This window comes from Achroia grisella, unplaced genomic scaffold (genome assembly GCF_030625045.1).
Source record: "Achroia grisella isolate CSIRO2021 unplaced genomic scaffold, CSIRO_AGI_Agris_v1 utg478, whole genome shotgun sequence".
Taxonomy (NCBI): domain Eukaryota; kingdom Metazoa; phylum Arthropoda; class Insecta; order Lepidoptera; family Pyralidae; genus Achroia; species Achroia grisella.
Window position 1 is genome coordinate 4,205,677 of NW_026712882.1, and position 27,822 is coordinate 4,233,498.

The following is a 27,822-nucleotide window of genomic DNA, read 5'->3' on the forward strand; positions in this document are numbered from 1 at the left end:
GAACCTTGCAGCGTTGCAAGTAGCAATATTTATTTAAATAAACGTTTGATGACTTGCTTGCATATTTGTCCTCGCTGAGACGTGTAACATAATGTTGTATAAATATTGTTATTTAATTCTATACCGTATTAGATTGAACAAAGAGTACAAAATTATTTGTACATTTACCATACATTCTTACTATCATGAAATAAATAATTGAAGTTTGTCTATTTAATCTGTTTTTGTTTAATTATTCAGTTAACTTCAATATTCTATTAATTAAAACAAACAACCTATGACGAACTCGGTGGTCTAGCGGTCTACCACACCGCTTTACGACCGATGGTCGCGGGTTCGATTCCTCGCACGGCACAAACATTTGTATTATTGAGTATGATTGTTTGTATTGGTCTGGGTGTTTTCTATGTATAATATGTATGTTTTTACAAAAAAAATCTATTCATATATATCAGTTATCTAGTACCCATAACACGAGCTCTAGCTAGCTTAACTTGGGTCTAGATGGCGCTGTGTGAATTGTCCTGAGATGATGAGATACATGTAAAAGCAGTTGCTAAATCTAAATATATATAAATAAAAGGTGACTGACATAGTGATCTATCAAAGAAAGAAGAAAGAAAGAAAGAAAAACATTTATTGTCAACCATTATCAACGCACAGCCCAAACGACTGGAAGGATGGGTCTGAAATTTGGCATGCAGGTAGATGTTATAACATCTACCTGCATGCCAAAATCCGCTAAGAATTAACGATTAATAATTAGGATTTTGATTAATTCCACCCCCAAGGGGATACTATTGGGGATTAAAGTTTGTATGAAACTTTATCCATTTTTAACTAATCGGGCTGAGACTTTGCATGCATAAAGCTACTATGACGTAGGCATCCCCTAAGTAAGGTTTTGATAAATTCCACCCCGATGGAGATAAATTAACGCGAACCGCAGGAAAAAGCAAGTCTATGATAAATACATATATTCTACGAGCATAGTAGTAGTAGTAGTAGTAGTGCACTAGCGCCTACTAAAATAAAGAAAGCAACTAACGTCCAAATGAAGAATTGATATAAACAATCCGTAGGCAGTTTGCAATGCTCACCTTATAGTGCCTTATACTCCTGGTGTTTCTAGCCTTAGACTAAGGTTACTGTTACATGGGGCTTAATTGGCGGTAATAATAATAATAAACTCTTTATTGTGAACATAGAAGAAATACAATAAGAAAAAAAAACAATAAATAGATAATCGTGAACAAAAGGCGGTCTTATCGCTAAAAGCAATTTCTTACAGACAACCTGCAAAATAGGACATACACAGAAGAGGTAGATGGCACACACAAGACACTATAATTATCAAACGAATTAATAGATATATATAGACAACATGTTGGAAGATTTCAGAGTTAAATAGGAATAAAATTAGCTGTAGGGTCAGATAATGAGATCTTAGACGATTTTAAAATATTGCATGAGATTGTGTTGGCGGTATTGTGGTTTTAATAATACTTGAGAAACGTTGGGTCCATGGAGCCAAGAACCAAATTATTTTTCACATATATTTCAGCGCGGCTCATCGAGGTTACTTGTGACCCGAGAGCTGGTAACTACTTTCCCCAAATGCCGAGTATTCAAAGAGGCAACGCTGCCAGTATTTTAGGTACGCTACCTCGATGTTCCGCGGCGGATTGCAATGATTGTTTTTTGAGATTGTATATAATATAATGTAATATAATATAATATAATATAATATAATATAATATAATATAATATAATATAATATAATATAATAATCTCAGGACAATTCACAGCGCCATCTAGTCCCAAGTTAAGCTAGCTAAAGATTGTGTTACGACAACTGATACAAATACATAGATTTTTTTTCGTAAATACATACATATTGTACATAGAAAACACCCAGACCGATACAAACAATCATAACTATTATTAAATTTAAAATTTTATTATCATAGAAAACGTATAACTATAAAATTGCCGCAGAAGGTGAGGTATATACATTTAATGTTAGACATAGACTCCTATATAAATTGTAACAAACCACACATTGTAAATAAACTTCCAGTTTCTTACCAGTTCTTCTTAATTAAATCTGTATACTGAACTGGAGAGAAGGGAAGAAAATATAATATCAAAAATGTGACGTTCATAAGCGGCTAAAATGTCCTACATGAATAAATGGTTTTTGAATTAATAAACGGACCGGAAGACGCAGCGTGGGAAGGCCTCCAGCAAGGTGGACCGACGATCTGGTCAAGATCGCTGGAAGGCATTGGATGCGAGCAGCGCAGGACCGATCGTCGTGGAGATCTTTGGGGGAGGCCTATGTCTAGCAATGGACGTCTTCCGGGCTGCGATGATGATGATGATGATGAATTAAAATTTGAGTGATTTAATCAAGGAAAATAGCAGTGAGAAATTATTAAACGAGTCGATTCTCTCGAAATATTATTAAAAGTGTAGGGTGAAGAAAGTACATATTTACTAACCAAAGCCTATTACTCACTAAATGATTACTTGAATGACGAGCGTGCATGCCAATAGTTGTTCATGCACGGGATTTTCATTTAATGTTAGACATGTTTGTGTTTTTTTTGTTAGGCTTTTTAAAAAATATATGTATACAATTGAGTTTCTTGCCAGTTCTTCTCAATTGGATCTATGTTTGTCTGTCTGTTGGTTCCGGCTAATCTCTGAAGTGGCTAGACCGATTTTGACGGGACTCAAAAGGAGTAACTTAGGTTACTTTTATTTTAGAAAAATGAAGTTAAATTCCATGCGGGCGAAGTCGCGAGTATAAGTTATGCATAAAGAAACAACAGATATTTCTGATATCCTGGAAATGGTGTAGTAGTTATAGTACAAGCTGTGTTTAATTCCCAATTAGATGGCGCTGTGTGACGCGGTTACTTATTTAAATAATAAACTCACCAACAGTTAACTGTCACTTCTTTCAAATCCTGACCGATTTTGATGCGTATTTTCAGCTGTAGGATTATTTTTAAATATCAAAACAAATTATAAATTCGTAATATATTTTAAATACGTCCACAATATATTCACTGGCAGTTAATTCACTATATATATGATGATTACACTATATATATATGACAAAGCTCTGTATGTTATTCTTATGGTGAGGTACAACAGCCAACCAGCCAACAGTATAGTCAATAGGTCGGGTGATACTACAAATGTTCAGCTTCGTTCGTTTATTTATGACCATTATGTGTTTTTTTGAGTAGAAACCCCGTGTGTTGGCCATTGTGTTATCGCGAAGCCGCACGTCATAATCATCCATTGATATGTGTCATCTTCAACCGAGTAATATATTGAATGAATAATAAACTGGAAGGTTCTGTACCTTTTTGAAATACTAACTGACCTGGCCAATGTTATTTTGTCATGTAAATTTACTAGATAGAATAGAATAGAATAGAATAGAAAATCATTTATTCAAATAAACTTACATTGAAGCACTTTTGAATAGTCATCACATTTTTTTCAATCTACCGCTAGATTTAAAAAAAAGCAATCTCATCACAAGAAGAACGAGCGAGAAACTTATGTGTTGCTCTTTTAAATAATTTTATTCTTAATTTACAATTTAAGTTTTTTCGAAGTGAAAGGTTCCAGTACCGAAACGTCCACCTTTACGAAGCGGTGCGGCGGTGTGGTACCCGACCCACCAAAACCCCCCGGTGTTCCGATCATACACGATTAGTAGTAGCTGCCGCTTTCTCCAATGAAGGAGCCGCCTCCGAGTGTGGGGCACGGAGACCACTCCGCGCCCACCCTCAATCAGCTGATTTCATTTTCAGCTGACTTCGGTGGAGAAATAGAAAATTTACTTGCCTTTTGCTTCAACATATAGTAACGTGAGTCATAGATATCCGCTTCATCGATGTCTTTATTGAATTGTTCTTCATCACGATTATCATCATCGAGCCATACACTAACAATTTTATTCTGCGTCTGTGTAAGTATGTCGAATAATTTAATCAGCTTCTCAAACTCGGCTGGGATAAATTCGTCGTTGCTCTCCAATAGCCCTTCAACTTTTGAGCACACAATGAGAACCTACGAGGCGCTAATGTCCTCTCTGCCTTAATCTTTTCCATTTTAAATACCAGTATACCGTCCTGTCACGGTCGCCAGTATGTGGACGGCTCGTTTTAGGAAAAGAAAATACTAATAGAAAAGCTGAATAGAAAAAATATGTTTATTGCAAAAATTTCTATTCTATTCGAAAATATTGACATAAAAAAGAATTGTACATAAAACCTCAACAACTCGCCTCCTTGGAGCTTCGGATAGGCCCTTCTTTCCCTGTCCAGACTTTAGATGCACGTTTCAACGAAAAATATCTATGGTATAAATATATGTACTCATAACACAAGGTTTAGCTAGCTTAACTTGGGTCTAGATGGCGCTGTGTAAATTGTCCTGAGATTATTATTATTATTTACTATTTACATGTATATGTAGGTACTTTCATAGGGTTTTACTGGTATCACAGAGTAATATAACAGAGAATTGAGAAGAACTGGCAAGAAGCTGGAAGTTTATTTACAATGTGTGGTTTGTTACAATTTATATAGGATTCTATAGGAGTCGATGTCTAACATTAAATGTATATACCTCACCTTCTGCGGCAATTTTATAGTTATATGTTTTCTATGATAATAAAATTTTAAATTTAATAATAGTTATGATTGTTTGTATCGGTCTGGGTGTTTTCTATGTATAATATGTATGTATTTACGAAAAAAAATCTATGTATTTGTATCAGTTGTCGTAACACAATCTTTAGCTAGCTTAACTTGGGACTAGATGGCGCTGTGTGAATTGTCCTGAGATTATTATTATTACTATTACCTATTTATTGAATCGGTTTAATATAACTTAATTAAGTGACAAACATAACTGACTTTTTCATATTTTCAGCGCATGTTCACGAACATGACGGCTGACAAATGAGTCAGACAGGCAAAAATTGTAAAAAATGTTATTTTGGTATATGTATCGTGTTTATATTCATATGCATGTAATAAAAATTGGTTATTTGGATTGTTATTTTAATATTACAAACAGACACTCCAATTTTATTTATATGTATAGATCTATAACTTACTATCAGACCCGGCCACGTCATGCTGTGGCTAAGGTTCTTGAATAAAATTATATTGCGACTGTAGGGACTTTTAAATTAAAGGTTTTTGTTATGGACTGTAGATTAGATGTAATAATTTAAATATGAAATACAAAGAATGATAGAATATTGAATGCGCGTGTCGTAATCGGTGGTGAAATTCGATGTGAGGGTGACGGTTGGTCCCCCCTCGAGCCGAACCCGCAGCATTGCTCGCGGACTCCGGTCCGGCGAGCCGACAATGTCCGAACAGCGACTATAAATTAAGATGTAAGCTATCCTACCTTTCAAGTTGGATCAAATTGCACACAATCTGCACATCAAATTTGCAATTTGTTCAGTAGTTTAGGAGTCCATCGTGCACAAACAACGTGACACGTAATTTGTATATGTATGTGTATATAATATTATAAATACGACATTACTAAAGTAATATGTAAAAATTATTTTTATAACAAAAAGCATATTCCTTCTTAAAAAGCTCTGCAATTCCGCTGGTGTTAGGGGTGCTTATGGGTGGCGGTAATCATTTACCATCAGGTGAGCCGGTTTACAAGCGGAACAACCCCCTGTTTGTTTCTAATAAAAAAAAATTATACATTCTAGAAAACTGTGGACAAGGATCAAGGATTGCGTTTGCCACGAGTCGTCAGTTGACCTCCCCATCTGAGAGAATACCCGTGAAGGTATATATTACGTAACATATATATGTATATATTGTGACGGTAACATATATAATTTTACCAAATATAATTTTACCAAATAATAATTGTTACTCGCAAACAATACACAATGGAAATAAAAATGTATGGTTTTTTATGTGGATTTATTGTTGAATCGAGAATTGTCAATTTGCCTTACTTGATTTGACTGCGATTGTATTTATTGAGCTGTTTACGCGAAACTATTTAAAAGTTTTCTAGAAAAAAGGAATCATAAAAAACGTTCTTAATTTATACAGACAACAATATTGGTCCATAATATACATTACAACATGGATATATCAAAGCAATTACTCTTATCATTACATAGTATAAAACAAAGTCGACGTCGCTGTCTGTCCGTCCCTATATATGGTTAAATCTATAAAACTACGCAATGGATTTTGAAGCTTTTTGTTAAAAGATAGAGTGATTCAAGGGGAAGGTTTATATATATAATACATGTACACCCGTGCGAAGCCAGGGAGAGTAGCTAGTTAATATTATAAAATAGAAAGTTTGTGAGTATGGAAGGATGTTTGTTACTCTTTCACGCAAAAATTACTGAATGGATATTGATGAAACTTTACAGTAATATAGCTTATACATCAGAATAACATATAGGCTGTAAAAACGCTGCCGAAACCATGGGCACAACTAGTAAACATATATAAAAAATATATATGTATATATACATATATATGAAAAAACATTTATTCAAAAGAGCAACACACGAGTATCTTGCTCATTCTTCTTGTGATGTATCTGCATTCCGAATGAGTGGTAGAATAAAAATATGACTATTCAAAAGTGCTTGTAATGAGTTTATTTAAATAAACATTATTTCTATTACTATTTCTAAACTAAAAGACTAAGCAGTGCTCTTGCTTACTTTATATATATATTGTATTCTATATTTAGAAGTGTATTATATATTACTAATTATGTATATTTAAATTATACATGTAAATATAATATTAAACATAGATTCTACTTTACGAACGGCAGTAGAGTTATTTTAATTTTCCATAACCTTCAAGCTCGGTTTACTGAACACAGCGACGCAATTACATTTTTCAGTTTTTTTCACTAATATCAACACGTGACAAAACTGAAAAGTGTAATTATAAATTAAAAAATCATTCATTCATGTAGAACGTTTTAGCCGCAGATGAACGTCAAATTTTATAAAAAATTTGACGTTCATATGCGGCTAAAACGAAATTTTTTCCCTGCCGTCCAGTTTAGTATAGATATAGATCCAATTGAGAAGAACTGGCAAGAAACTCAATTGAATTACTAATTTTTTAAAGCCAGTTTATTTACAACGTATATTTATATAGGTGACTATGTCTAACATTAAATGAAAATCCCGTGCATGAACAACTATTGCCATGCACGCTTGTCAAAAATTAATAAACATGAATACTCATTAATAACATAATGTCTAAGACTATGTGTTGTTACTTATAAAAATGTATGCAACCTCATTTTGCTACATTGCTAATCTATAACTTTAAAAAAAAGAACACAAAACATTCTAATTTTAAATATGTCATTCTGAGATGAATTAATGGAGGGAAAATACAAATTCAATTTTTTAAATTTAAAGTACAATTTAAAAACACAAATCCTTTACATTGGTACAAAATATTTGTTTTATTTTCATAAGAACAAAAGGATTAAATAAAATAACAAACACATGAATTAATTTAATACCTTATTGTAATTATGCCTCACAACTATCATCATCATCATCATCATCGCAGCCCGGAAGACGTAGACGTAGTCCTCACAACTATAGTCTATGGTAATTCTGTTTTTTTTTTTTCTTTTTTTATACTACGATGTTTTGCTTCGGTACCCACCACCTTGTCATTAATTTATATTGTCAAGACCAAGTTTGTGTCTATGGACTGTACAATATCTGTTGAAATTAGTTATCGACCTGAAACTCTGGGTAAACAAAAAACCACTTTGCATAATTATGAAAAAAAATAAAAATTATGTTGTTTTCAAAATTGCCCATGTACCGAGAGGCGTAATTAGCACTATGTTTTGACTAGTTCGATTGAAATTAAAACAACTATTTGCATATTTTTTTTTATTCGTGTAAAAACAAACACTTGAAGGAAAATGATGACTTGATGTCATCTTTGTATATACGCTGTTTTTTTTTTATTTGAGCGACCGCAGTTACAATTATTATGCCTTGCAAGAAGTTCAGGTATATAGTGTTGACTTAATTACTGGTTGCCACTACATGCGTCGATGTTTGCAGAAGTTTTTATATATATATCGAAGCTGCTGGAGGCTTAATTAGGAGAATCCTAAGAAGGAATGGTAGGACGAAGGAAGGTAATGAGGCGTGGAGAGAGAGAGTGCCAACTGTCTTGTTTGTATAAGAAATGGTACAGTATATTTTTTTATCTCGCTCCTATAATTTAATATTTTTTTTTTTATTAAATCTCCTATAATTTAACATTTTTTTATTCAATTATAGAAGCCAACAGAATATCAGCTCTGCAGATTTATGCCGAGTTGGTTGCCTCTTCATCATATATGCCAACATTGTATATATCTTAACGACGAGTATATGTAGAAAATAATAAAATATTATATATGTCTCGAATGCTTAAAAAAAATTGCTGAGCATCTAGTTTCTGTGACGTCAGTAGTTTTGTAACATAATATCTTCATTTACAAGGGTAGCGCGCGAGGCATTTCTCAGATGTCCATTCCCTATAGAAATACCTCACTATCCGGCCAATCGTATGCTTGTTTGCCAAAACTGTATAAAAAAAATATTAGGTGACTTAAATTTAAATTTATGTTCAAATGTGTATATATTGTGTTTTACCAACAGGTCGTGAAGGTTACACAACACGTGTTAACTGAAACTAACATAATGTTAGTATTTTTAATGTTAATTTTTATTTATCACTAGCTGTTCCCGCGACTTCGTCCGCGTGGAAGTTAACTTTATTTTTCTAAAATAAAAGTAGACTAAGTTACTCCTTATTACATCAGCTACCTGCAAAAAAAAGTCCCGTCAAAATCGGTCGAGCCATTTCAAAGATTAGCAGAAACAAACAGACCGACAGACAGACGGACGAAAATAGTAAAAAATGTTATTTTGGTGTGTGTACCGTATTTATATTCATATGCATGTAATAAAAAACGGTTATTTCAATATTACCAACAGACACTCCAATTTTATTTATATGTATAGATTATCTTAAACAATCGTAAAAATTACACATACAAAAATAAACATCAATCATAAATCATAAAAATCCCAAGTATTTTTATCTCGAACGTTCTGTTAAGAACTGTGGTGAAACCGCACAAATTGATATTTTTGATTTGCGTTAGCTATTACAGTTTCTGATATAAGGTGCTAGAGATGGACATACATGCTCATGATGTCACCAATCGGCAATCGACGGAAAATAGTAATAATAAAAAAAAAATATTAGAACGGATTTTTCCAACATTATTCATATTTAAATATGAAACCATTTATATTTAATAATAATTTAATAATGCGAATTAAATATATTTTTTTTATTACCTATGGAATATAATTCCTTCCTTCCTTAAATATATATATAGGTCCCTATGAAATTATTTTACTTCGCCAATAGAATCCAGTACTAAGACCTATTGGGAGTATGCTGATACATTGCAAGGGCGGATCCAGATTTCGCGCCAGGAGGGGGTCACATAGTCGTGGTCAAGTCAAGAACTTATAATGTAATTTTGATAACAGTAGATACAAGTAAAAAGTAGGTATTTTATTAATGTACGCAAGTACTGTACTTAAAAATATTTATCCTTTATAACTTACACATAATAACTTGTACATATTGCCATCTTCTCTTGAAGACTTCAGAGAAGCACTATTTAAATATAATTAATTAAATATTGAAGGTATGTAGTTATAATAATATCTAATAATATCTGTATGGTGACAAAATATAGAAATAAAATCATTATGTTCAATTACTGGTCCACCTAAGTCCTGGGCTCAGGGGGGTCATGACCCCGTGACCTCCCTGGATCCGCCGTTAGCCTATTGATGGTTGCAGGTCTACGGACTCCATTGCAGCATCTCTTCTAGTTGCTGTCATCACTGACACTACATGACTTAGAGTCGCTGCTAGTGAGCTGACGGAGCTTGTCAAAAGTGAGGGAGCGGATGTCCTGAGCACTTAGCAGCAGGTTGTAATTTCGTTCTAGAGTTTGCTTTATCTCTGCACTCATGAATGAGTCCATCCCTAGCTCTGCAAGACGAGTCGTAGTCGATGTGCTGCTCAAGTCCTTTATTCCTTTAAAATAAAAATAAAATATTTAAATATAACTTGAATCAAATCAAGATTGGGAAACGATCTGTTGCGTTTGACGAAAGTTAGTTATATGGAAATTGCGTAAGGTTTTACAACAAACTGCCAGTCTGTACTCAATTTGAGAGAAAAAAAAATTAAAAAAGTTATAAAATATTTTCTTTGTATAAAAGCTTATTATAAAATTGAAGAATTTATAAACGATAATAATGTTTTTGTAAATATCTAACTTAAAATTCATAGCGCTGACAATGTTATCTGATTGAACAGAGATTAAGTGCGTTTCTATGTTGATTGTCGCATGCCTAATCCTTGTTAATGTAAATATAATTAAATCAATATTTATTTAAAAGAGCAACACATAAGTTTCTTGATCTTTCTTCTTGTGATGAGTCTGCATTCTGAATGAGCGGTAGAATAAATAAACTTGGCTATTCAAAAGTGCTTATATTAAGTTTATTTGAATAAAGATTATTTCTATTTCTATTTGTGTCTAATTTAAATATGGATATTATATTTTCTGTAACTAGTCACGGTGTCCATTCAAACTGATACTCCTAAAACTCCTACACTGAATTTAACTTTATTTTCTAAAATAGAAGTAGCCTAAGTTACTTCATATTAAATCAGCTACCTGCCAAAAAAAGTACCGCGAAAATCGGTCCAGCCATTTCAGAGATTAGCCGGAATAAACAGACAGACAGTCAAAAATGTTATTCTGGTGTATGTACCGTATTTATATTTATATGCATGTTAAAAAATGGTTATTACAATATTACGAACAGACACTCAATTTTATTGACGACCTCGGTGGTCTAGCTGTCTAGCACACCGACCGTCTCACCGTCTTACGTCCGATGGTCGCGGGTTCGATTCCTCGCACGGCACAAACATGTATTCATGAGTATGATTGTTTGTATCGGTCTGGGTGTTTTCTATGAATAATATGTATATATTTACGAAACAAAAATCTATGTATTTGTATCAGTTATCTAGTACCCATAACACAAGCTGTAGCTAGCTCAACTTGGGTATAGATGGCGCTGTGTGAATTGTCCTGAGATTATTATTATTTTTTATATTTCCAAAAGAAATCTCATCTCCCCTCTTAAGGAGAGGAGATGGCAACTTACCCCGGCAGAAGCACAGTCGGCCGGGGTTCAGGGCCCCAGGGAGAGAAACCGGCGTACAATGCGGGCAGAATCTATATCTATTATATTATATGTATTTATATGTTCACATGTTACAGTACTGCGTAAAATGTGAGTACCTAATATATTGGCGACGTAGCTAATCACATCTTCCTTGGGCGCCACGTGCTTCCGGCTCTTGTCGGCCAGCACTATGGACCCGACCACCGGGTGTGGTAGACTCATCAGAGTGTTGAGGGCGCTTATACAGGACGCGATCCGCTGCGGGGCAGTCCCGGTCACCACCGCGTCGTTGCCGCTCATGGTCTCCATCACCATGCCCACATCACCTGCCAATTTATGGAGAGTACATATTACTGGTATTGTGGACTATATACGAGAGGACTGGTTGACTATTTCCAAAAAACAGCGATATTCATAATATTAATACTAGATTTAAAGACAAACTTGCTGTCCCCAAGTATCGTTTAGAAAAAGTTAATAGGTCTTTTATGGGAATAGGTATAAAAATTTACAATAAGATACCAAAGGATATGTTGGAATTACCCTTAAATAAATTCAAAACATCTGTTAAATCATGTTTACTGAGCAAAGCCTATTACTCACTAAACGATTATTTGAATGACGAGTGTGCATGGCAATAGTTGTTCATGCACTGAATTTTCATTTAATGTCAGACATAGACACCTATATAATTATACATTGTAAATAAACTGGCTTTAAAAATAAAAAGTAATTCAATTGAGTTTCTTGCCAGTTCTTCTCAATTGGATCTATATACCGAACTGGACGGTAGGGAAAAATAAAATTATAATGTAAAAATTTGACGTTCATAAGCGGCTAAAATGTCCTACATGAATAAATGATTTTTGAATTTTGAATTTTATATGCAAAAACAAATATTGGAAAAAGATGTTGATAAAAAACCTCAGTTGTTAGGTCAGTATTTACTGATACTGCCATTTTTCATACAATATCTAAATCACATTTGTTATCTAATATATTAAATTCTCGTGTCAGGTTTCGTGTTTATACTCCTTCAAAACGACTTGACCGATTTTGATGAAGTTTTGCGTAGCTATTTCTATATTGATTATCGCATGCCTCTTACTTGTTATACTGTAATTATTTATATAAAAAAACATCTATTAAAAAGAGCAACACACAAGTTTCTTGCTCATTCTTCTTGTGATGAATTTGTTTTCCGAATGAGTGGTAGAATCAAAATATGACTATTCAAAAGTGCTTGTAATGAGTTTATTTGAATAAAGATTATTTCTATTCCTATTTTATATGTAGATATGTAGTAGGTCTATCGGTTTATAACAATAAAATTTGTTATAAACCGATAGACCTACTTAAGTATTAAGGGAGGCTCACCCCAAAATTTTTTTTCATTTTATCACGTTATTTTTATTGTGTGATATTAAAAAATACAAACAACCTTACATTTCCACCCTTCTAGCCTCAACCACTATTTTTTAAAGCCATTTTAATTTATATGGCAAAAAGTAACATTTCAAAATTAAAAAATTACAATTTCTTTATTAAACAAATTATTACACATGTTGATAAAGTTCAAAATAACATCATACCGATGGCGCCCCACTGCACGGCGAGACCCGGCAGACCGTCGGCCTGCCGCCGCTCGCAGATGCGTTCCATGACCGAGTTGGCGAAACCGTAGTTGCTCTGGCCGGGATTGCCCCTCCCGCATGATCCCGACGAGAACACCACGAAGTGGTCCAGCTGCGGGGCCAGCTCTCGTGTCGCCGCGTCCAGCGCCCGCGTGCCTACACACGTGTACTGTTACGGATGGGTCTAAAGATAGTTTTTTAAAAAAACAATTATTTATATTTCAAGAGGAAAAGTGGTCATCTTAACAGACTGCCTGGAAAGAGACAGTTTGTTGCTTTTCCTTGTGTGTTAGCCGAAAACCGCGACTAATACGACAGGAATGTATCAAAAGGGTATTGTCTTATTAATACTCTATTCTAATCTAACTTTTGTTATGAGGTATATAACTTTCCCATTGACATGGATAATGTAATAAACACTAAAGAAACTTATTCTAAACTTAGTAATGACATATTGTATTTTAAATAAAGTAAATTAAATATTGTAATGGGTGAAAACTGTGATTGGTACAGTTTATGCTGTAAATAATATAAATGACGTAGTGGAGTAACTTGAAACAGTCATGCTCGCTATAAAGTTCAAACTTGTGGCGGCGTGGTGGGCCGGATCGATGTGCTCCCTCTAATATGGTTGAGTGCAATGATGGCTGGCTCATCCGTCATGCTCGTGAACGGGTGCTGCTTGTGGGGACTGGTCTATTCAGGTTGCGATCACTGATTAGATTTTTTTATTATTTTTTTTCAAAAGCATATGTTGGGGTTCTTGTCAGTTCTTCTCATCTCGAAATCACTCCGAACTGACGGTAGATTTGACATATCATAAGAGTCTGTAATAGACCTACATGAATAAAGATATTTTGAATTTGAATTTGAATACAATACATTGATAAGCTAACACGACTATTTCGGAACCTTTGTAAGTACTGTGATTGTGAAACTGTAACAGTACCACAGTCAAATTGCTTCCATTCGATTAAATACATACCATGTGGTGAGAAATTGCAGAAAAATATAGGAAATAAGGTTTCACCACCAGACGTTAGGGGACGGTCGGTGGTTCAGAAATATGATGTTAATTAACTGACTGATTAATAACATGCAAGTCTTGCTACCTACAATATATTGGGCTCGTACTCTTGGAGACCACCTCTGTTGGCGACCGGCCGCGCAACCTCTTTTGATATTTTTATTATTTTTAAATCTACATTTTTAGAACAGATCTTTTGATACGTCATGTTTTTTGATACATTTCAATTATTCTATTATTGTCCTTTTGATAGTTCGCAACTACACATATTATTATAGACTACGTGTTTTCATCATTTAAATACTTATACAGTCCATCCATCCATTTACATTTTGGTCCTTTCGTCGGCGTAATACTGAAATTTCATAAACCTCTCTGGATGTCGCACAGTTCACAAATTTTTATTTTATTTCATTTAATTCAGGCTACATGGACCATAGTTAATTTTAAACTTTCGTGTTTAATATACAATATTTAAATTATTAACCGGGTCTTAACATGAATAATTTTATGGTCAAAAGTGTACGGATACTGTGAGTGCTGTATGTCGCGAACTTTCGTTAAACAATCTAGTGACGGTAGATGAAGAAAAAACTGCTGTCACCTATCTACATTGACATCGCTGTTACTCCAGTCAGCTCGTGCAGCCACGGCTAGTGCAACCTAGTCGAAACGTCGAGACAGGTAAATACCTTTATTTGCCATATAATTATTCGTGTTAAGACCCGGTTAATAATTTAAATAATGTACATGGACCATTTTATAAATACCTAAACATATATAAGAAATAATAATTCACGGCAATCTGCCACGGTACCGCCGATACACAACCTCTTCGGCCAGCAGTCTTCCGTCATGAAGGTGAGCAGCATGTTTGTTAGGTTGTCAGGTTGTCAGGTTATATAGGATAAAGACCAAATATTTTGTCCAAATTCAAGATCAACGTATTAGCAGCGTTCACAGCGATTGATTGTACAAATCTGGCAGTTTTTTCTTTTTTTAAGTGACTAGATACACTAAAAGCTGCGCTCGCGCTGGCACGAAAGAAACGACACTTTCAGGTGTTCTTTTCGACACTCAGCCATATTATTACAAATATAAAAACCTTGACTGCACATATAATAGACCATATAAAGAGACATATAAAATTATTAACAAAGAAATGTTATACCTAACCATGTATACAATGCAGCGACGATCAACTCACCGTCCACCTTAGGTTTTGCGACTATCTTAAAATCTTCTGGTGTGAGGTTTTCGATTAAAGCGTCACGCAGTACTGCAGCTAAGTTGAATACCCCGCCAACGGGCCCCAGCGCGGACGCTTCCCGCAAAAGATCATTAGCGCCATCGACGGTGGTCGCATCCATCTGTGACACCGCTACTGTAACACCAGCTTCCCGCCACCTGCACATCGACAGTCGACTTACATCTCTGCACGCCTGTTTAGTCCACATAACTGAGTCGACTATTAGTTACCTGCGGATGCACATGCACTGATAGCCAGTACGAACGCCGCTGCGTGAATTCAAGACAATCCGGGTGGCGCCACGGACTATTAACCATTGCGCCAGCTCCAGACCGAAGCCCCCAAGACCGCCTGAGGAAAATGTATGGCTTGAAAAGTGTAATTTTTAATTTAGAGTCAAATAGAAAATCCTTTATTCATATAATCTACTGCTCATTCGGAAAGCTGTCTCATCACAAGAAGAATAAGCAAGAAACTTGTGTGTTGCTCTTTTAAATAATCCTTGTAAGTTCACATTTTTTAAATCAAAACGTGTGAATACAAACTACCAACTAGCACTAATTTATTAGGGTCAAATATGTATACACAATAAGATTAAATCAGTCATTAGTAAACATAATTGTCGTGATACACGGATATCTTGCGCCACTCACCCACTAAGACGTAGCTCTTGATAGGATGAAGGTAGATACGCGGAATAGCGGATACAAGCTTGGCAGCGGGCGTAATCGACGTGCCCTCCTCCTCGCGCACACGTATCAGTACTTTACCAATGTGCTTGCCAGTTACCATGTATCTGGAAATATTTGCAAAGATTACAGAGAATCATGGCAAAAGTTTGAGCTGGCTTTGGGCTTTGAGCACAGCGACCGATTCAAGAAATTCCGTAACGAAAATAAACCTAACGCCCCCATTCCGACCGTCACAGCGGTGTCTTTAGGCGTTGAAAGCCGTACATCGTGTAACGTCGTTTCAGTTCGGCAGACTTCGGCACGGTTATTCTGTGCCTGCGACTACCATACTGTACGAAGCTCGCATGGATCGAGACGAGCTGCTCCGAAATCGGACGAATGCGTAAGCAGCTGTTTGTGAGAAAGTATATTATTTTATTACTGTGTAATAAATTGTTTTATTATCGGTCACCACGCTCAAAAAGTGTAACTTGAATTAATATCAAAGAAAAAAAAATACTGCATAAATAAAATAAATTTATAATTTTAATTGCACAAGTTGATAAAAAATGCTATGCAATAGCTACCGCGGCAGTCCCCGAGTGCTATTTTTTTTTTTATTGTGTCTAAAGTACCGGAAGGCCTGCTCGAGCTGGTGGTCGTGGTAGACGGTGGCGGGCAGCGGGCGGACGGCGCCGCTGGCGATGCCCTCCGTCATGCAGCGCACCACCGCCGCCTTCTCCGCGTCCTCGGCCGACGCCTCGAACAGCGCGTCCAGCAGGATGCCGTGGAATGTTGTGTTCTTCAGGAAGATCTTCATGCCCTGTTTAATATGCCATAAGTATTCTCTGAAATCTTTACTGGAGATTCGGCAAATAAGGTCCCATACCCTATATTGATCAGATTGACCGTATGCTATTTGATGGGGCAGTCAGGAGTATTCGCACGTAAATACCTAAGGCATTGTAGTGACTTGTATGGGTAGAAGTGAAACCACAAATTTAGTCGTATTTGTGGATAATTTTATTCGGAATAATTTACAACTTATGTGCGTAAAATTATGTCATTAGTAGTTATACTATCGAAACAGGTGGTTCAATACAGTGAGTGAGACGGCAATACGAGTGCGCTCCTGTTCGCACCGAGTTTATAAATATAAGCGAGGCGATCGCGTTGTGCCGGCAGTTGTCGTATAGCTGTTTTACGCGAATGTCGTGTGCTGCTACAGCATATTAATGCTAGTGAAACAAGAATTAATAGCATTAATAAATCTGGACAATACACACAGCCTCATTTAGTCCCAAACTCAGAAGGGATTGTGATATGGTTACTAGACAAATTATATATTACATAAGTCCTAATTTAATTTTGTAAATACTTACATACATAAAAACACCTAGACTAATACAAACAATCAACTTGAATACAAATGTTTGCACCGTGCGAGGAATCGAACTAGCGTTCATCGGAAGTAAAGCTCTTTGCCAAACCATAAACTAGCAATTGAACCCGTCAAATAGTATAAGTAATATTATGAGTTTATTGTTAACAGACGCTCCTACAAATGTTAGAAATTTATGTATTCTTTCTTTCCACCCCTTAAGGAATTTAACGTGAAGATATAGATAAATAGATTGTTAGAAAGATCGTAGGTAGTAAACAAAATAATATTTTGAACTTATATGGAATTATACATATAATAAAAAGTTTATTAATATTAGACAGTATGTACATTGGAAAGAACATTCTCGAAACAAAGAAACGTGAAACATTACTTCTCGTAACACTAAATATTAGAAACACTAAATACAAGGAAATGGTAACAGTATATGTACTAACCAGAGAGGCATTGTTGCAAAGATCCACCTTGCCGATCTCAAGGAAGCGGCCGCCCTCGGCCAGACAGCGCACGGAAGCTAGCAGCATATCAGCAGCGAGCGAGTTGAGTACGAGATCGACGCCACGGCCGTTCGTGCGTTGCAGCACCAGCTGCTCGAAGGAGGTGTCGCGCGAGCTGCCGACGTGGTCGTCCCGCAGCTGCGGGAAGCGCTCGCGCAGGAAGGCGCGCTTGTCGGGCGTGCCCACCGTCGCGAACACGGTGCAGCCGGCGTGCAGCGCGATCGCGATGGCGGCCTGCCCCACGCCGCCGGTGCCCGCGTGCACCAGCACCGCCTCCCCGCGCCGCATGCGCCCGCGCACCGCCAGCGCGTAGTACGCCGTCGCGTACGCCACCGGCACCGTCGCCGCCTGCTCGAGCGACCACGCCGCGGGCACCTCCCACAGGAACCCCGAGTCGGCCACCACGCTGGTCGCCAGCCCGCGCGCCGCCACCATGCCCATCACGCGCGCGCCCCGCGACGACCGCCCGCTGAACTCCAGCCCCAGGATACACTCCTGTGCCGAAATTTCTATCAGTGTTCAATAATCAACGTTGGAACTGTTACTTTAAAGTTTATTACATACCTGACCGATAAGGTTTCCCGGTAGCGCATCAGGAGGCAGCTTGCCGGTAGCTAACATGACATCGCGAAAGTTTATTGGTGCATAGTAAACTTGGCAGAGGTCTGTGTGCGGTGAACTCTGCCTCTCGCCCGCAAAGCGCAGCGGACTCTCGATCCACCGCAGTGACGAAAGGTCGCCACGAGTCAGGATATTTACATACGCGTGTTCGACCTAAACAATTAACTATCGTTATAACATGGCACAGCTCCTTAATGTTTAATTAAAATATTTTATTTAAGCACCTGACTTCGCATCTCATCAACGTTATCCAAAGGTAAGTGCCTGTAGGAGCCCCAGACGCCGGCGCGCAGCACGTTGACGGCCAGGTCCTTGCGCAGCTGGTCCGCGAAGTGGGGCGCGGCGGGCTGGAAGGGCTCGCGGCAGTCGGGCAGATAGAAGACGCGCAGCGCGCGGCCGCCCGGCTCGGCGCGCAGGCACGTGCCCAGCCCCAGCACGCCGCCGCCGGCCGCGCGCGACACCGCGTACACGCGCAGCTCCGCGGCCGCGCTCTCGGCGCGCTTCAGCGCCGCGCGCAGCGGCTCCACCCAGCCGTACGAGCGCTCGTCCTCCACCTCCACCACCACGTGCTCGGCCGGCGGCGGGACGCGCCGCCGCAGCACCAGGTACTCGCAGTCGGCGGTCGCCTGCCGCGACACCACCTCGAGGCCGGCCCGCTCCGCCGCCGCCGCCCCCAGCGCGCCGTGCGCCTCCTCCACCAGCACCATGCCGCCGTCGGCCAGCGCCTCCGCCAGCCGGCCCAGCACCTCCGCACTGTCAGGCGACGACGCCACGCCGCCCGCCACCACCAGATGGCACTCGCTGTCCGGGGCGGTCTCGCTCGCGTCCTTCGAAGTCACCTACATTTATATATAAAAATTATAATGTTTACAGCTTAGGATAATTAAAAATATTACTGAAAGTATGACATACCTTTATATCAAAATGTTGAAGCGCCTCTGAGTAGAATGTAACGGCTGCACCAGCAGCCAAACTAAACTCCACACGTACTTCCGGTTCGACGTCGAATATTTTCAAAATATGCGGTGTTAACAGTGCTTCTACGGGTCGGTCAAGTGCCGCTTCCGTAATTTTCATACGTAAACTACCTGCGTTCTCGAGCACAAAATGTGTACTAACAATGAGAGCGTCTTGTTTCGAGCATTGTGAGTCGTTATTGTACGGTACGAATATATATTTTTCCAATTTTGGCGGTGACTGCATATTACGACGGGGGGCGAGACTTAAATTTATACCATGAAGTTCTAGACCCCCACAAATCACAATATTAATGTTTTTCTCTCGACGGACTGGCAACTTGTCAACACCATTACTAGCTGCTAAATGTGCTACTGGATCGATAAATACACGTTTTATTAGAGTCGGCACCAGTAACTCGCGGATCGGTTTTCCAATAATGAAAAATTGTAACATTGTGTCCATCAAACTGACCCAATTGCCATTCCATTCGAGTTCTCCTGCCATTCCTCTAGGGTTTGAACAACGTATCCCTTTAAATACACCACTGTAATTGTATCCTCGGATTCTCAATTCTTTGTAAATGTCATCACTTGTGAGTGATAATAATTCCGGTTCTTCAGAAACGGGAAGCGGTTCTATTTTGACTCGTTCCGCGCTTGTGTTATCTACAAGTCGCACTTTACCAGTGATGACAACGCTTGTACCCTCGCACACATTGAACTCGCCGGTTCCGCTCAGTATCGTTATTAAAAATCGTACAGGAGTATCTTGTAACAAGATTGTTGCTTGTTCAAATCGTAAATCTTCAAAGACTACCGATATTTCTTCAAAGTTTTTTTTATGAAGTTTAGCCAGAGCTCGCCACACAAGAACCTGAAAATAATGTAATACTCGAATTTCAATGATAAGTATTCGGCAACTACAGAACGTTCATTGAATGAAATGAGAAACGATGTAAAGAGAGTCTTGATAGTACCTACAATGTATCCGGTGGCTGGGTAAAGTATGTTGTCATCAATCTGATGACCTGCGATGTAGGCGTCCTCCGAGTTCGAAAGTTTCACCTCCACGATGTTCTCCCCCGAGTATGATTCGGTGTCATAGTGTGCCACGCTCCACTCGACGGAGTGGTCCCAGCGGACACGCGAGGCCAGCCCCGGCGTGCCGCGCGACACGGGCCACGCCACCGCGGGGTACAGCCGCCCCGCCGCCGGCTGCGCGCCCGCCGCGTACACCCTGCGGCACGAGCGGGCGCGTGTAGCACGCGCAGCACGCGTAGCACGCCACGTGCCGCACGCACGTCACGCGCTACACTCACCTGCCGAGGGCGGCCAGCAGGTGCGCGCAGGGCTCGGGGTGGTCGCGGCGCACGAGCGGCACGTGCGCGGCGGCCGCGGGCAGCGCGCGCTTCAGCACCGCCTGCAGCAGCGCGTGCGGCGCCACCTCCACCACCAGCGCGCGCGCCGGCACCGCCGCCAGCGCCTCCGCGAACAGCACCGGCGACAGCAGGTTGTTCACGTGGTACTCCGCGTCGCTCAGCTTCGCTGCCGACACCATCCAACGACGGTCATTATATATTGCTTTCTTTTTGTAGTGTAACCTAAGTCATATAGTTTTATAACAAAAGTGCAATCTATGTTCGACAGTTGCAATTTATAAACAAAAGTGCATAATGAGAAATTTTATTCTATCTTGAATGAAATTAAACTCCTCGTAATTAAAACTCTCACTGACAGAAGTACTGCAACTCAGGCACTGAACAAAACCTTAAAACAATTTAGTTGAGTAAATTATACGTGCCGATATCAGAATTCCACTGGTCCTTGGGCAGCGAGGAGGAGACCCAGCGCGCAGTACGCGGCTTGGGGTCTGGTATGACGGTGCGCAGCCGCTCGCGCAGCAGCGGCGCGGCCGCCGCGATGTACTTGCTGTGGAACGCCACGCCGCTGCTGTTGACGCGGCGCGCGAACGTGCCCGCTGCAGACAACTCGGCTACGAACTTCTCTATCGACGGAACCGGACCCGATACCTGATAACAAATTCACCTTCAGAGAAAATATCATCATCAGTAAAAAATGATAATATTGATCAATTTGCCAAACTAAACAAAGTTTTATTATTGATACTTGTCGGATACCGCATATTACAGCTAATGATTACTATGATAGTACGTCAACAATGACCGGGGCGGGTACGTACGGTGACACTGTCCGCGGCGTTGTGGCAGGCCGGCACGACGTCGGGCGGACAGCGCTCGACGCACTGCTGCCACGTGAGGCCGACGGCGGCCATCGCGCCCGGCGGCAGAACAGCGTCTACGATGCTGCGTCCGCGCCAGTACGCAGCCAGAACCGTCTGCTCCGCCGTCAGCGTCTCATCTGCGTACGCACACCCTGTCCCCAACGGTGTAACATAGTCGTTAAAACGACCTAGTCAAATCACGATAAATCGAATTAGTAAACAGTGGACTGACCTAGTTCGCCTACAGAGTGACCGACGATGCCATCAGGTCGGATGTCGACGGCGCGCAGTACGTCAACCAGCGCCACTTGTACCGCCGCGATGGACACGAAGGAGTTGATGACGTCTTCAAAGGCGGCGTCGGGCGCGTCGATTAGCACGTGCAGCAGGTCGATGTTGTGAGGACGGAGGGCTGCGGCCACTCGCTCGATCGTAGCCGCGAACGTCGGCAGTCGCATCAGCGAGCGTGCCATGCCCGCCCACTGCGAGCCCATGCCCGAGAACACGAACCAGATAGGTCGCGGCTCACTGTTGTCAAATTCCTGTAAGCAAACGTTATATTTTATAAAATTTTTAGTAACACAGAATAACATTCATGTGGAGGAGATTAAAAACATACGAGGATCTCCTGCAGCGGTGGGTCGGTGAGCACGGCGTAGCCGCGGTGCGCGTGGCCGGGCACGGCGCGTGCGTGCACGGCGTCGAGCAGCGCGTGCAGGTCGGCGTTGGAGGCGTGCTCGGCGGCGTGCTCGAGCAGCGCGCGCACGGCGGGCTCGGTGCGGCCCGACGCGACCACCAGCCGCGGCAGCGCGTACGGCGCGCGTGCACTCTCACGCTTGCCGTGCGCGCGCTCCGACTCCAGGATCACGTGCGCGTTCGCGCCGCCGAACCCGAACGAGTTCACCGCCACCAGACCGCCCTCCCAAGTCGTGTTTCGGTTCACCACCTGCCGTCCGTATGTTCACGTGTTGTTTCATTACAGAAATGTTCAAATTACATAACACAACTTCAGATTTTGAGACTTTGAGCTATATTAATGATGTAGATAATTTACAAGATACCATTAGAAAATTAATAGCGCAATTTTACTTTTAATCTACCGTCGCTGAGTGCTGGTATATCAGGATTGGGAGATTTGAAGTGTAGATTGCCAGGGATGACGCCCTTTTCCATTGCGATCAGTACTTTCGTGATCGAGCACAAGCCTGACGCGGGCTCCGAGTGTCCCATGTTAGACTTCACCGACCCCAGCAACAATGGAGTCTTTCTATCTTTGCAAAACAATTCAGCGATCGCATTCACTTCCTGCGGATCGCCCACCTGAAAGCAATACAGTTATACTTATCGTATTTTAGAACTGTGAGATTTATGGTAGTTTCTTCTTAGTCCTTTCGCTATTACGAAAAGTCAATTAGAAATCATAAATTATAGCTACACACCTGAGTACCGGTGCCATGCGCCTCTACATATGCAACATCTTGCGGCCTGAGTCCCGCCTTTTGGAATGTTTCGGCGGCTAGTTGTCGTTGCATATCTCCTGTGGGGTAGGTGATGCCCTGCTCTTTGTAACCGTCGGCGTTCGTGGCCGCACCGCGTACCGTGGCGTACACGCGCCGCGCACTACTTCGCTTCTGCAGTAGTACAGCTACGATGGCCTCCGCCCTCACATACCCGCTTCTCCCTGCATCGAAGGAGGCACAGCGCCCCTCCGGTGATAGTATATTCATTCGTAGAAAGTGGAGGGACATGGCAGGTTTTAGACAAAGATTGGCACCGGCTACGATTGCAGTATCGCAAAGTCCGGTTTTGATGGCGGCCACGGCCTGGGCGAGTGCGACCATAGAGCTCGAGCAAGCGGTGTCGACAGATATCGATGGACCTTTGAAGTCAAACGTGTATGATATGCGATTGGAAAACATTGCACGATTACAGCCGGTGGCTACATAGCTGTTGAGCTTCTCGAGATCCCGTGTCCATATTTCGATGCTTTCGGATTCAGCGCTGCCGACGTAGACGCCGGTGCGGGTGCCACGCAGCTCGTCAGGGTTGATGCCGGCGTCTATAATAGCCTCGTACGTGACCTCAAGCAGCATACGCAGTTGCGGGTCCATAATATTTGCCTGTTTGGCGTGCACCCCAAAAAATGCAGCGTCAAAATTGGCTAAGTTTTTTAATTTACCATTGCGTTTTGGTAAACCATATAGACCTGTGGGAACGAAGGATTATTTGTTGTTATAAGTTTATTTACAAAAATTATTACCATGAAGAACAAATTATAAAGATATTCAAGTACAGATAAACATACATAAAGTCTTCTATAGAGTTGGGCATAATATGACGAAATATATTTTGATTCTACCTTTAAATAAATTCAAAAATTTAATTACCAAATGTTCAAAATTGTTATTAAAAAATTTATGGGCAGACACTTCAATTTTATTTTCAATTTGATATTTCAATTTTATGGACAGTCTTTGTTCGTTGCTACTATTGAAAAAGATTTTATTTTCCATTCACCCGCTGCTCTTCAGTTTACCTGTGATCACGGCGGTTGAAATACTGCCAAAATATGGGGAAGTCAATAAGAATAAAAATTCAAATTCATAAATCATTTATTCATGTAGGATATTTTAGCCGCTTATGAACGTCAGTTCTGTATATAGATCCTTTTGAGAAGAACTGGCCAGTCTATTTACAATATATATTTATATAGATGTTTATGTTTAACATTAAATGAAAATACAGAGCATGAAAAACTATTGCCATGCACGCTCGTTATTCAAGTAATCGTTTAGTGAGTAATAGGTTTTGCTCAGTAAATATGATTTAACAGTTGTTTTGAATTTATTTAAGGGTAATTCCAGTATATCCTTTGGTACCTTATTGTATTTTTTATATCTATTCCCATAAAAGACATATTTTGACTTTTTCTAAACGATACTTGGGGGTAGTAAGTTTGTCTTTAAATCTAGTGTTCATATTATGAAAACGTGGTAACATCCCCTGAGTTTTACTAATTATACGTATAAAGTTGTAATTATACAACATCACCTGGTGTCCAGCGTCGGTCGTCGTCGGTGACGAGGTCCACCCCGTCGAACAGTTGCTGCGCGAACTCCTCGATGGTGTCGGACTCCGGCAGCCGCCCTGACAGACCAGTCAACACCACATCCTCCGCATCCGTAGCGCCTCCTGACAACCCGTTCACCACTACGCTGGGCATCTTGTAACAGCTGCTATTCCACTTCTGTAATTGGTTGGTCTATAAATTGAACATTGAAAATGGCAAACCTACAAAATTTTTAGAATTTACTTTAGACGACAACTGTAACTGGATCACTAATATATATACAAAAATAAATAAATTTGTAAACGGTCTAAAAAAAATAAGCAGTACTGTAAGTGAAGAGACGGCTCTGACTGCTTACCATGGCTACGCGGGGTCAACACTTAGATATGGGATCTTATTATGGGGAAACTCGACATTGATAAACAAAGTCTTATTAACACAAAAAAATGCATACGCGCTATATGTAGAGTAGGACCATTGCACTCATGTAGACCGTTATTTAAAAAAATGGGTGTGCTAACTGTTACTGCCATGTATATTTATGAAACAGGTATATTTGTAAAAAACATCCATATTTATATTGTTTTTTATAACACAGGGGACAAACGAGCATGCGGCTCACCTGATGGTAAGTGATTACCGCCGCCCATGAGCACCCGCAAGATCAGGGGAATTGCAAGTACGTTGTCGGCCTTTTAAAAAGAAATAAGCTCTTTTTTTTAAGGTTTCAATATCGTATCGGTTCGGAAATACCATTTGCTGGAAGGTGATTCCACAATGTGGTTGTGCGAGGCAAAAAGTTTCTAGAAAACCGCACTGTGGAAGACAGTTTCTGGCGGGTGGTACGTTGGTGAAACTCAGCAGCTGGTATTAATCCGAACAATTCCTCAGAACACTCTCCGTGATATATGCGGTAGAAAATGCACAGAGATGCAATATCAAGCCGCAAAGCCAATGGGTCGAGTCTGTCACATAGACGTTGATTACCAATGATTCTGGCTGCTCGGTTCTGAATGCGGTCAAATGGAAGTAGCTGGTATTGTGGTGCTCCCGCCCAGAGATGAGAACAGTATTCCATGTGCGGCCGGATCTGCGCCTTGTATAATTGCAAGTGATGGGCCGCCGTGAAATGCCGTCCCACTCTACTGAGCACACCAAGCTTTTTTGAGGCTATTTTAGCCTTGTCCTCCAAATGACCGCAAAACTGAACGTCACTGGATATATCAACGCCAAGGACCTCGAGATTTGGCTTCACATCAAGGAGAGTGTCTTGAAACTGAGGAGATACGATAAATGGAATCTTTTTAGCGGTAATGATGTGACGAATATGACAGAATAAACGTAAGGTAAAAAGGCCATCATGTAGAACTAACTTATAAATGTGAAAGTAGCTATATTTGTTATATTTTCACGTAAAAACTACTGAACCGATCATCATGAAATTTTGTGCACATGTTCTTGGATGTATTAGAATGAACATAGGATATATACTTTTTTTATATAAAAACACAAAAATAAATAAACATTTTGCTACTTCAACACCATCTGGCAGCCAGTAATGAAGTTATTTAATGGACTCAATGCGAGCGAAGCCGCGGGTAAAAGCTAGTACGCTATAATTTCATAGTTATAAAAAAAAAGTTTCATTTTCGAATTTCTAAAATCCGAAATTTCCCGCCTAAATGATTTGATCACGGTATTTTGACTACATTTTCTAAAATGGGATCACACACACATCAACGCATACCATACAATTAAAAATTGAAAACGCGCCTTCCTACATTAGCTACCACGAATACAGAATATAGAGATTTTTAATCTGTAAAATTTTAATTAATAAAAGTTTCATTTAATTATTATTCTATAACAATAAAAATAATCTAAAATCAAAACCCTGGCTTTTATTTATAAATGTATTTGGCGATTACAAATTTATGCACAGAATAAAAACCTCTGGTATCACACTGCATTTGCTGTTTTTTTTTCAAGTAACAAAAGTATATTTCAAGCAACAACACAATTCGCGAATTTATTTCGCTAATTTCGCGAACGAAAAGCTTATAAAACAAAGTCGCTGTCGCTGTCTGTTCGTTCCTATGTATGCTTAAACCTTTAAAACTACGCAACGGATTTTGAAGTGGCTTTTTTAATTGATAGAGTGATTCAAGAGGAAGGTTTATATGTATGATACATGTACACCCGTGCGACGCCGGGGCGAGTAGCTAGCATATAATAAACAACATAAATATATACTGAAGCAAATAATTAATATTACAAAGATAAATATGCAACGATGAAACTAATCACATAGCATATATTTTGTGTAATATATATATACTAGCTGTCCCGGCAAACGTTGTTTTGCCATATAAATTAATAACGCTATAAAAAAATAGGGGTTGGTGATAGAAGGCTGAAAATTTAGGGTTGTAAGTATTTTTTAATGACACTTAATAAAACATTTTGCTCAAAAAATAAATAAATAATGTTAGGGGTGGACAACCCTTATCACTTAGAGGTTGAAAAATAGATAGTAGCCGATTCTCAGACCTACTGAATATGCATCTAAAATTTTATAAAAATAGGTTAAGTCGTTTCAGAGGAGTATGATAACTAATATTGTGACACGAGAATTCTATATATATTATATATATTTTGTTCATGTCCTTTATATGTTGGTGCAATAAAGTGTTATAATTGATTAATTAATTATATAAGATGTTGCAGCTGTCCCGGCAAACGTTGTTCTGCCTTAAAATAAAAATAAAGATTTAGAGATGGACTACCCCTAACATTTAGGGGGATGAAAAATAGATGTTGGCCGATTCTCAGACCTACTCAATACGCTCACAAAATTTTATGAGAATCGGTCAATCCGTTTCGGAGGAGTATGGGAACGTAAACTGTGACACGAGAATTTTATATATAAGATAATAATTGTATATGTTTTTATGTAATATTTATGTAAATGGATATATGTATGTATTAATGTGTATTTTATTATAATGATATATTAGAACATTATTTAATTTGTTGAATTTTAAACGTCTTTATTTTAATTTGGGACATGTCAACATTATAT

The 27,822-nt window shown here is 39.4% G+C and overlaps 1 protein-coding gene across 1 annotated transcript; it reads right to left on the reverse strand.

The window, feature by feature from the left end:
• Positions 1-9,802: 9,802 nt before the first annotated feature.
• Positions 9,803-24,893, reverse strand: LOC131845696 (fatty acid synthase-like). Its single transcript, XM_059194797.1, has 20 exons — positions 24,722-24,893; positions 23,110-23,876; positions 22,760-22,990; positions 22,290-22,616; positions 21,903-22,212; positions 21,629-21,822; positions 21,230-21,458; positions 20,748-20,973; positions 20,410-20,665; positions 19,382-20,302; positions 18,694-19,308; positions 18,413-18,622; positions 17,789-18,343; positions 16,585-16,772; positions 15,932-16,074; positions 15,509-15,629; positions 15,237-15,436; positions 12,961-13,158; positions 11,485-11,694; positions 9,803-10,199 (listed from the first exon to the last, which is right to left on the reverse strand). The coding sequence occupies exons 1-20, from the start codon at positions 24,891-24,893 to the stop codon at positions 9,988-9,990; spliced, it is 6,285 nt and encodes a 2,094-aa protein (XP_059050780.1). The 3' UTR covers positions 9,803-9,987.
• Between the last annotated feature and the right edge of the window lie 2,929 nt (positions 24,894-27,822).

Excerpts from the sequence above, each read along its gene's own strand:
- LOC131845696 (XM_059194797.1), bottom strand. The coding sequence starts at position 24,893 with ATGCCCAGCGTAGTGGTGAACGGGTTGTCAGGAGGCGCTACGGATGCG. Across the intron at positions 22,991-23,109 it reads CGCATGGCACCGGTACTCAG|GTGGGCGATCCGCAGGAAGT; the intron begins GTGTGTAGCTAT and ends TATTGCTTTCAG. Across the intron at positions 20,666-20,747 it reads CTGCTGGCCGCCCTCGGCAG|GGTGTACGCGGCGGGCGCGC; the intron begins GTGAGTGTAGCG and ends CTCGTGCCGCAG.